Below are 10,086 nucleotides of genomic sequence, written 5' to 3'. Positions count from 1 at the left end.
CTACTGGGTGCTAAATTCCAGGTTAGGGCTTCCTCCAGAACCAAGACAATGCCCAAGCACCTCATGAATCCTAGGAAGGCTACACTCCGTAGCCACAACTCTCCAAATTCTCAAAGCCTGCCATGACCCTTCTACCAGAGACCTGCAAGCCATTCCTCCTTCCTCCCAGGCAGTGAACACTCACTGCCCTTTCCCCCTCCCAACGCCCTACATCCGCCTGGGGTTTTTTCCCAGAACTGCCAGCAGGTGGCGCAGAGTCTCTCCTTTCCCCATCACTGGACTATAGGCCGGACCCCACCAGGACCCTCTCTCTCTTTTTTCCTCAGCCAGGATAAAATTGGATCCTATGACCTCTATCTGACCCCTTTTTTTCCTGCTGCTCCTGCGATGGCCAACTGAGGAGACTCCAGTTGCTCCTGCTGGTCCCCTGGTAGTCTGGGGAAGGCAAGGAGGTCTTTGGGGGTTAAGCTGCAGCTGGTAGGGTGGGGCAGAACAGGCAGCAGCTACCAAAAGAGAAAGAGAAAAAGAAGGGGGAAGGTGCCCTGGCCAGGCTACCATTCGGGACGGCCCAAGTCCTAACAAGGCCCCCCAGGACAAGGTATGTGGCCAAGGAAACAGATGGTGCTGGGGGTGGGGGATCAGCCTGCCTATCATGGGAGTCCCCGGGGGTACAGAGGGCTGGGTGTCGTGATTGGAAAGCTCAACAGTACCCCCGGGCCCCTTCCCACCTCATTCTTCCCAGGGGACCAGGTAGAAATTTGCGGGGGGGGGGGGGGAAAGAATCCTTGTGTGAGCAGTAGTACAGGAGTGTTCTGTGTTTGTTTGTTTGCTTGCTTTTGCCTCATGGTGTGGGGGGGGGGGGGGGCGGGGGACAGTGTTGCACCAAGCCCTGGGTTCTCTATCTCTGTGCCTCAGTTTCTTATTCTAAAGCTTAGGAATCGGATCTTGGAGGCTTCTGTGAGATGTCCTCTTCAGGAAGGGAGCAGCTGGTCAGGGTCTCTGGAAAACCTATGAAACAAGTGCCCCACCCAAGGGTAAACTTTCAGATGGAGGGTGTTTAGTGTGTCTAAGCATGGCCCTCTCTGTGCCCGGAGGCCAAAGGACTCTCTCTGGTCTAGCCTTGCTCCTTAACCTTGGCTCTCTGACTGGGGCTCCAGCGAAAACAAAGAGGCTGGGGTTGGGGAGCCTTCTGTTGTCCTGCAGTGATCCTCCTTTGGGAAAGGATGGTGAGTGTGGGATGGAGGCTCCTCTATGCCTCTAAGCCCATCAAAGGAGTAGGCAGAAGGCTGTGTGAGGACAGGCTGGCATCTGGCTGCTCCCAAGGTGATGAAGGAAGGGTTATCAACGTGCACTAATTAGCTGAAGCTATCTGCCACATCTCCCAGGCCCTACCACTTCAGAGCCATTAGCTAAATCACTCCTCAGCCAGGCCAGAACGGGCATAGTGGTCCCCAAAGCCTCCAGAAACCACAGCCTTCACCCCCTGTGATCTCTCGGAGAAACACGGTTCCAGAGTGTTTTTTTTTTTTTTTTTTTTTTTTTTTTTTTTTTTTTTTTTTTTTTTTTTTTTTTTAAATAATCTAGAATACCAGTGAGAGAGAGAGAGAGAGAGAGATATGCTGGGGTGTTAAAGTCACTCTGGGCGAAGAGTCCACTGAGTCGAGCTCAGCTTTGGGAGTCAGACACCCTGGATTCAAATCCTGCCTGTGGTGGGTCCTTGGACAAAACCACCATCCAAACTGCAGTGTTCACCTCCATGAAATGCCCGCAGTGGAGTGGATCTTAAGGGGCTGCCCGAGAACGAAGTCCCAAAGCCACGCAAGGCCTGCAGAGTGTCTGCGTCTGGCAGATGTTCACAGTCCTCTCCAGGGGATTAAAAATAGACACAGGAAAAAGAAAGGACCGGTCTGAAGTCTCAGCTAGGCACACATACTCCCCAGAGCATCCTGTCTGTACCCCTCTTACACTCTACAGCTCGTGTGTGTGTGTGTGTGTGTGTGTGTGTGTGTGTGTGTGTGTGTGTGTGTGTGTGTCTGGAGTGTGGGCTGGAGTGAAAGATGGGGCACAGATGGGCATCTCCCAAGCACTTGTCATCCCTCTCCCCTGGGGAAGGGCTGGACCGGGACAGGTCAGGGTTGAGGCTGGGACGGACCGTGGCGCCGTGCTGCGGCTCCCGCACCGGTCAGAGAGCGTGAGCCGCGGGGTCCCCGAAGCCCCTGGCTTCCCGGGAGCGGACAGACTGGGGATCGGGGACAGGAGTGGAGGCGCCCTCGGTCCTCACCCCGCCCCCGCCCTCTCCCCGCAGCGGGGGCGCCCCGCCCCCCAGGCGCCCGACGTGGACGCGGCCGCTGCCGCCGCCGCCGCCACCACCGCCGCCGCGCGGGAGTCGCTGTCCGCGGAGCCGATATGCAGGCGGCGCGGGGCGGCGCGGGGCGGCCGGGCCGGAAGGGCCGCGGGCTGGAGCGTGAGTGCGAGCGGTCACCGGGCGCAGGAGTCGCCATGCCCCCAGGGCCGTGCTCCTGGCCGCCCCGCGCCGCGCTCCGCCTGTGGCTGGGCTGCGTCTGCTTCGCACTGGTGCAGGCGGGTAAGGGGGCCCTGGCGGGGACGGGGGAGGGGGACAGCTTCCCCTCCCACGCGGACACCGGGGAGTCCTCGGTTTCCTTCCAGCTCCCTGAGGACTTCCTGTGTCACCTGGTCCCTACTCTCCTAACCTGACCCTGCGCCTCCGAACCTTCCTGACCCCTAAACTCGTCCTTCACCCTCCAAACCTCTGCCGTCATCTCAGCCCTGAGTTTTTAAAGCTCTTGCGTCTCCTGATCCCATCAGACCACCCCCTAACCCTGAGGCTTTGCCTCAACCACCTTTTCTGGCCCTGAGAGCAGCTGAGGACACTAGTGCCCCACCTTAGGCCTCCCTCTGTATCCCCAAAGGTCTCTCAGAGATCCACAGGCAGCTGCACCTCTCAGTGCAGGAGCGACTATGAAGAGAACTGGAACCTGAGGTTGAAGGGTGTGTGGGGGTGGGGGGCGCTAACCCTGCTGCAGTCAGTGTCTGGCCCACCCCATGGGGCCCTGCCTCCCCAGATCACCCCAATCCTGTCCCTCCTGGTGGCGGTTGCTGTTTCACTCTCTTTCTTGCCCTGCTTCCGTCTCCCTGTCTGTCTCTAATGCTCCACTTGTCTGCTCTCTGGTTCTGTGACCTCAGCCACCTGTCTGTGTCCTTCTGTCCCTTTCCATCTGCATGTCTGGCATAATCCTGGGACCTTGAATCCACTCTTCTGAGGGGTATGGGGTTACTGCTCAGGGCCAGGGCTTCTGATCATAGTGCCTGCCCTCTTGAGAGACATAGCCCCGTGTGACTCGACTCCCCTCTCCTGGAAAGTCCTTCTTGCCCTGCTTCCCCCGCTGCTCTCCCACTCCTCTCTGACGTTCCCCCCATTCATCTTCTTCCTTCACCCAGAAGGCCTTGCGCTATCTCGGTGTCTCTCCGCCAAGGGGCCCTATTCTGAGTGCCCTCTCTTCTCTAACTTCCTCCATCCCTAGCACGTGAGGACCCACGGAGAGTGGAGAGACTTGCATAGACCCTTTCCCTTAGGTGCCCTCTGCCCAGCTCACCATGTGAGGTTGCCCCTCATTCCAGTGCCAGGGTTCAGCACCTCATGGCTCTTCATTTCGGGGTCTGTCTCCTTCCCTCAAGGTCACTCACTTGACAGCGTGAGGCTACAGAGAGAGCAATGGAATAGAAGTCCTTTTCTCAGACTAATCAGCTCCTGCAACTCCAATTTCTATTTCCCCCTCCATGCCTAACCACCTATCCACTAGCTCTTGCCCTGGTTCAAGCCCAGGGCTCATCAATTTTACTCTAGGACCCTTGGTTTGACCAGTCTATAGCCAGCAGGAGTTTCTATGCCCTCAAAGAGCCTGGGCCTCTCAACCACTGAGGAACTGAGAACCATGTAGTCCAGCGGAAGCCTTGGGTCCTTTTTCCTCTCCACATCACCTCCCCCAGCTTTCTCTGTCTCATATATGGTGGGGCTGGGCCTCACAGCCCCGCACGCTCAGGCTCAGGTACCTCCTTGCCCTGCAGACAGCCCCTCAGCCCCCGTGAACGTCACCGTCAGGCACCTCAAGGCCAACTCTGCAGTGGTCAGCTGGGATGTCCTGGAGGATGAGGTTGTCATCGGCTTTGCCATCTCTCAGCAGGTAACCCCTGAGGGTGCTTGAGGGGAGAGGGTATAGCAGGATGGTGACTGGAAACTGGGTGCGTATGGTAGTCCATGCTGTAATCCAGAACTCAGGAGGCAGGGGTAGGGTGGGGAGCCGAAGGACTTCAAGTTCAAGGTCAGCCAGGCAATACAGCAAGACCCTATCTTAAAAAAAAAAAAAAAAAAAAAAAAGTCTGGGATGGAGTATAGTAGAGAATCAGAAAAGGAAAAGGAACCCAGGGCAAGAGAGATGATGACAAGTTGTATATTCAGCTTAGAACTGGGGTCACAGAAGGTCCTTAGTCCATGGGCAAGGGCTCTGGAGGTCATAGCTGGGACATGGCAATTCAGAGCATGGGTCTGACCTCAAATACGCAGGACATACTAGCATCCTCGGAAAATGTGTGGCCCTGGGCAACATTCTGACCTCTCCGAACCTGTTTCCTTAGCTGCACAGTGGAAATAAGGCTGTCTCGGGGGGATTGGGAGTAGGCATGAAGAGGACTTGTTACTGTCTGTCGAGGTGGGAAGAGGCGGGGTTGGTGCCTGCATGCTAACACACCAAGCCCTCCCCTTCCCAGAAGAAGGACGTGAGGAAGCTTCGCTTCATTCAGGAGGTGAACACCACCACCCGATCCTGTGCTCTCTGGGACCTGGAGGAGGACACAGAGTATATCGTCCATGTGCAGGCCATCTCCATTCAGGGGCAGAGCCCAGCCAGTGAGCCTGTGCTCTTCAAGACCCCACGCGAGGCTGAAAAGATGGCCTCAAAGAACAAAGGCAAGCCCGGGGCACGCCAGAGTCCTAGGGTGAGGGCAGGTTAGGTGAGGGAGGTTGGGCAAAGCAAGAGCAAAGACAAGCAGCTCCAGAGATGGGGAAGGTTTGCCTTACCCCCAACCCCACCCCCAGACGGAGACTGGCATGCAGACTTTCTCCTTTGGATTGAGTCCAAGTGCTGTCACCCCAAACAGCCTTCACCCTGTTCCTGGATCTCTTTACGTTGTGTGTGTTGGCACTGACAGAGGCACTTCTTGCTGTGGGCTTGGCCCTGAAGGAAAGGAGCCCAGGACTAGCCTATCTCTCCCAACAGATGAGGTGACCATGAAGGAGATGGGGAGGAACCAGCAGCTGCGAACGGGCGAGGTGCTGATCATTGTAGTGGTCCTCTTCATGTGGGCAGGTGAGTCAGGCCTCCAGGTCCTTCTTTACTGACCCTTGAGGAAATGAGAACCTTAACCAACCCAACGGTCACCAAGGGTAAGGGACTTGGAGATGTCTAAGACCTGCCTGTGGCATCTCTCAGGGCTAAATCCTGTTTCTAATCCCCTCTGCCGCAAACACAGCATGTGTGGTCCAGCCTTCCATAGCTACATTCAGTGTACTTTTTGGCCACAGCTTCCTCCTCTCCCGGGATGCTGGACCTCCAAGGGTTTTCAAGCTTGGGAAGCTCAGAGGCATCCATGCCTGACCTCAGACTTGGAGCATGCTCTTTGTCGACCCCCTCTTCCACGTGCAGCTGAGCTGCAGCCACGCAAATCCCCCATGCACTCCCAGGAATGGCCTTCCTGCCTCTGTGGACCCGCAGCACACTGCCCTTCTTTAACCCTTATGGGTGGGCTTGTGAAACTCTCTCTTCTTCCTAATCTTTCAACTCCCTGAGGATAAGGTCCAGATGTCATTCATCTATATTCAATGCAGCTGGCATGCATTGGCCAGCCGTTCCATTGGAGAGTGCAGTTAGTCGTGACTAGGAAGAGCCTTGTGCTTGCAAGGAACTTGGGCTAAAACAAGATTGCGCTTAGCTGTAATTGAAGATAAGGAGGGCTATGGTGGTTCTAATGTGGGGGACAGGGCTGCAGAGATGGCTCCAAGATTAAGAACACCTACCGATCTTCCAGAGGACCCCAGTTCAGTTTCCAGTATCCACATCAGGTGACTCACAACCACCAGAAACTCCAGTTCTAGGGGATCCAACACTTCTGACCTCTGTGGGTACCTGCACCTACATCTCACACACACACACACACACACACACACACACACACACACACACACACACACAGAGAGAGAGAGAGAGAGAGAGAGAGAGAGAGAGAGAATTAAAAATAAATAAACTTAAAATAGCGTAGTAATATGAGAACAGAGGAGATGAGGTCAAATCTGGAGTGAGAAGTAAGGGAAGAAACAACACAGGGCTGGAGGAAGGTGTAGCTCAGTGGAAGAGTGCTTGCCCATCTTCCATGAAGTCTTAGGTTCGATTTCCAACCCTGAAACCGCAGGGCCAGAGACCCAGAACAGAGGGAATATGGGAGTTGAGATATGGAGGCTGAATAGAAGCTAACCAGGCAGCCAACAGAGGATGCTTGTTTGGGATAAGAGGTCCACGAAACAGCAAATGATGCTCACAGACTCAGTAGCTGCAGCCTAGGAGAGAAGGTGGAAAGGTTGGGAAGAAAGGGGGGGGGGCTGGAGACTAGAATCTCTGGAGAGACTGGAACATCTCACTCAAGCCTGGTTATTGTGGTGTCTGAAGGCAGACTGTGTTGAAGAAGCATGGGGTGGGGGTGTGTTCTTAGGCGCACAGAAAAACAGGCACTTGAGAAAAGGCAGGCCGACAAGGGTTACATGGAAAGGGAGGTTTAAGTATGGTACGTTATTAGACTCCGAACAGACAATGTTTATGTAATCATAACAATATAAACAGAATTAACCCAAACTTGTGGCGGGAGTCTGTTAGGATGTTAGAGAGAGAAGTAGGAGCGGAGCCGTTGGGTTTTATCCACTATGGTGGGAAGTTGAGAGCTCTCCAGCAAGGGCCAAGAAAGAACATTATGGTGGTACACACCTCAGACTGGAGTTAGCAGGATGAATACTATCCATGTCACTGGGTTGTTAGTAGACAGGTAAGCAGGCTCTGTGTAGCACCTCCTAGCCGTACCATGGCGTGACCTTGAGCGTGACTGTCACACCAGTGCGCTCTCCTTGTACCATGGGACTGATAATAATAGGTTGGAGCCCTGAGGATCAAGTGAGATTGGCTACGTCAGTGCACAGCACAGGGCCTGGCGTGTCCTCAATACACGCCATGATCATTCCTGTGGTAGCTGTCAGAGGCTTAAAGAAAGGGTAACAGGAAGGCACGATCAGATCCATGCTGAGGGGGTGGGGAACCAGCCCAGCAGCGATGATCCAGATGGCTGAGGGCCAGGTAGGTGGGAAAAGGAGCCAGAGGCTGGAGAGGAGGCTGCAGCTGCCATGCAGAGGCCATTCGGGGATGGCAGCAAGCACTGGAGAGGACACGGCAGGCGAGGAGAGAACTCAGACTGTCCCTGTCTTACTTCTTAGGTGTTATAGCACTCTTCTGCCGCCAGTATGACATCATCAAGGACAACGAACCCAATAACAACAAGGAGAAAACCAAGAGTGCATCAGAAACCAGCACACCAGAGCACCAGGGTGGGGGTCTCCTCCGCAGCAAGGTGAGGAGAACACCTTGGCTTGGTGGGTGGCCCTGTGCCTTAAACATCTGTAATCTGTAGTCCTTAGACTGCAGGAGGGAAGGGGTCAGCTCAGGGCCTGGCATGGCAGCAGCTGGGCAAAGCTAAGCTTGGCTGCTGCCTCTGTGACACAGGGGACAATGCAAATTGATTTTGGATCCTTACTTTTTGCAGAGTGCCAAGGGCCAGTGGTGTGTGTGTGTGTGTGTGTGTGTGTGTGTGTGTGTGTGTGTGTGTGTGTGTTTAAGACAACCAATGGGAAAGGTAGAGTTCCTGACTGGGACAGCAGGCATGTGTGGGGCAGTGTTTCACCTTCACTTCCTCTTTTACGAAAACAGATATGAAACCTTTTCAGTGCTTGCTCTGAGCAGCTCAGAAGACAGTAGAGAATGCAAGAGGACCTCACTGTTCTGACGATGATTGTCCAATACGCACCTGGCCCTCTCTGCGTCTCCTCCCACCTCCATCTTCTTGTATCGTCGGGCTTATTATCTTACTTCTCTCTTGGCTTCTCTCTTTCTGATGTCAGTTCCTGAAGCATCTAACTAACCCCTAACTCCAGGAGCACCTCAACAATGTCCATGGCTGAGGCTACACCCGGAGACAGAGCTGCAGAATGAGAGAGACCCAGCCAGAGGGATGCCACTGCTAGGGGTAGACTAGGTGCAAGGGCTCTTGGCACAGGACTCACATCTGGGCCACGCAGCTTGACCGAAGGCTGTGTGTGAAAGGGGAGAGAGCCAAGACTTCCAGAGCTATTCTTTTTGTTTCTGTGAGGGACAAGAGCCTGCCTTTTAGGCTGCAGCCCCTTTCTCCTCTGTCCTGTTTCCTACTTTACAAGAGATCCACTCAACCAGCTCCGGGCACTTCTCTTGTTCCCTTCCCGGTTTCCAAACAAGCTCTCTGTGACCATCATCAAAGCATGGATATCCCGGTCTGCAGGGGATGGGCTTCCCCCTCCGCTGGTCCTGTGTCCTTCCTGGGCACAGGGTGGAAGTGGTGGGGGCACGGCTAGCCACAGTTTCTCCTTTCCCCCATCTTAGTTTGACGAAGGAGGCCGAACGGCAAACCCAAACTCTGCAAAAAATCAAATAAGCCACAAAGCTAGAAGGCTGCACCCCATTCTGAAGAATGCACAAGTGTGTGAGAGAGTCCTGCCTTACTTCTCCCGGACTGGCTTCCTCTTTGAGAAAATGCACAATGCTCTGGGAGAGAGCAGATACCAAGACTGGCTGGAGCTGTGTCTGTCAGACCAATGGGACCAGGGAGGCTGCAGGGCTGCCTGCTTTTCAGGTCCTGACTCCAACACTTTCTGGATCCAGCCACTAAGGACATCTGGGGTATGAGGTGCACCTTTGCAAATGTGTATGCTGCCAGCTGTTTGGACTCTTGGAAAACACCATTGGAGGGCTGCACTCCAGGATGTAGACGGCTCTGCCAAGGCCCGAGATGTTTGCTTACATCTATCTCCCACAAAGATAGATCCTCGTGATGAGATCATCAGCGTGGAGTTTTAAGAAGCGCTGGAAGGTACTGCCCGCTTTTAAAGGAAGTGCCTCGGCTGTGGCAGCAATGTCAGCTTGGAGAACTAAAAACACCTACGTCCTACAGCCTCTCTAGGCTGAGGGAGCTGCTAGAAGGCGGCTCACACCAGACAGGCAGAGAGCAGCCACTGTCACTGCTGGCCTGGGGGCCTTTGGATCTCACCATCTCATTCAGGGTCCTCTGAAAGTTATCCAGGGTTCTCATCTACTTCCCTAGAGCTTGAAGTATAAAGTGACAGCTAGTGCTCTCTCTCTTTCTCTCTCCCCCTCTCTCTTCCCTGCCCCCACCTCTCCTCTCCTTTGCCCCTTCCTGGTTTAAAAAAAAAAAAAAAAAAAGGTGCTTGACAAGGCAGCAGACTTCTGGGGGACTGAAGCACCATGGCTGCCAAACGCCTGCATTGGAAAAGGTAGACTCTACATCTTCCATCAGTGGCCAAGGTAGTGTGGGAGGCTGTTCCCAGCACATAGTAGGTGCTTGGTAAAATATCTGTGGTACTGAATGATGAGCACAGGTGCCCAAGTCAGAGAGCTGAAAGCCATCACCCAATGACAACCCCTTCATTCGGGTCTCTAACAGCTCTCAAAGCTGGGTCAGCCACCACTCTGGGTTCTCCAATTGCGGTAGCACAGGAGAGGAGAGACAGCCGGGTAAGGGCAGATGTCAGCAATACTAAGGGCTTCCTCCTGGGAGGGAATGAGGTTCCACTCATTGTCTCGTGACTTCCATCCCTGCTGAACGGGGGCTGCAAGGCCCAGGCTCCTTAAGGGAGGTCCGTTACCTCCGATCCAGTTAGAGCAATAACCACTTTTTAAATGTAAAATAAAGACAAATGAAAAGGCA

At 54.3% G+C, this 10,086-nt stretch overlaps 1 protein-coding gene across 1 annotated transcript; it reads left to right on the top strand.

The window, feature by feature from the left end:
• The first annotated feature begins 2,330 nt into the window (after positions 1 to 2,330).
• Fndc5 (fibronectin type III domain containing 5) lies at positions 2,331 to 10,086 on the top strand. Its single transcript, XM_034503686.2, has 6 exons — positions 2,331 to 2,584; positions 4,087 to 4,202; positions 4,786 to 4,984; positions 5,295 to 5,384; positions 7,550 to 7,683; positions 8,040 to 10,086. The coding sequence occupies exons 1-6, from the start codon at positions 2,407 to 2,409 to the stop codon at positions 8,043 to 8,045; spliced, it is 723 nt and encodes a 240-aa protein (XP_034359577.1). The 5' UTR covers positions 2,331 to 2,406; the 3' UTR covers positions 8,046 to 10,086.

The sequence above is a fragment of the Arvicanthis niloticus genome, chromosome 5 (genome assembly GCF_011762505.2).
Source record: "Arvicanthis niloticus isolate mArvNil1 chromosome 5, mArvNil1.pat.X, whole genome shotgun sequence".
Taxonomy (NCBI): Eukaryota; Metazoa; Chordata; class Mammalia; order Rodentia; family Muridae; genus Arvicanthis; species Arvicanthis niloticus.
The sequence above is the reverse complement of the archived record's forward strand: the minus strand, read 5'-3'. Positions and strand labels throughout refer to the sequence as shown.

Excerpts from the sequence above, each read along its gene's own strand:
- Fndc5 (XM_034503686.2), top strand. The coding sequence starts at position 2,407 with ATGCAGGCGGCGCGGGGCGGCGCGGGGCGGCCGGGCCGGAAGGGCCGC. Across the intron at positions 2,585-4,086 it reads CTTCGCACTGGTGCAGGCGG|ACAGCCCCTCAGCCCCCGTG; the intron begins GTAAGGGGGCCC and ends CTTGCCCTGCAG. Across the intron at positions 4,203-4,785 it reads GCTTTGCCATCTCTCAGCAG|AAGAAGGACGTGAGGAAGCT; the intron begins GTAACCCCTGAG and ends TCCCCTTCCCAG.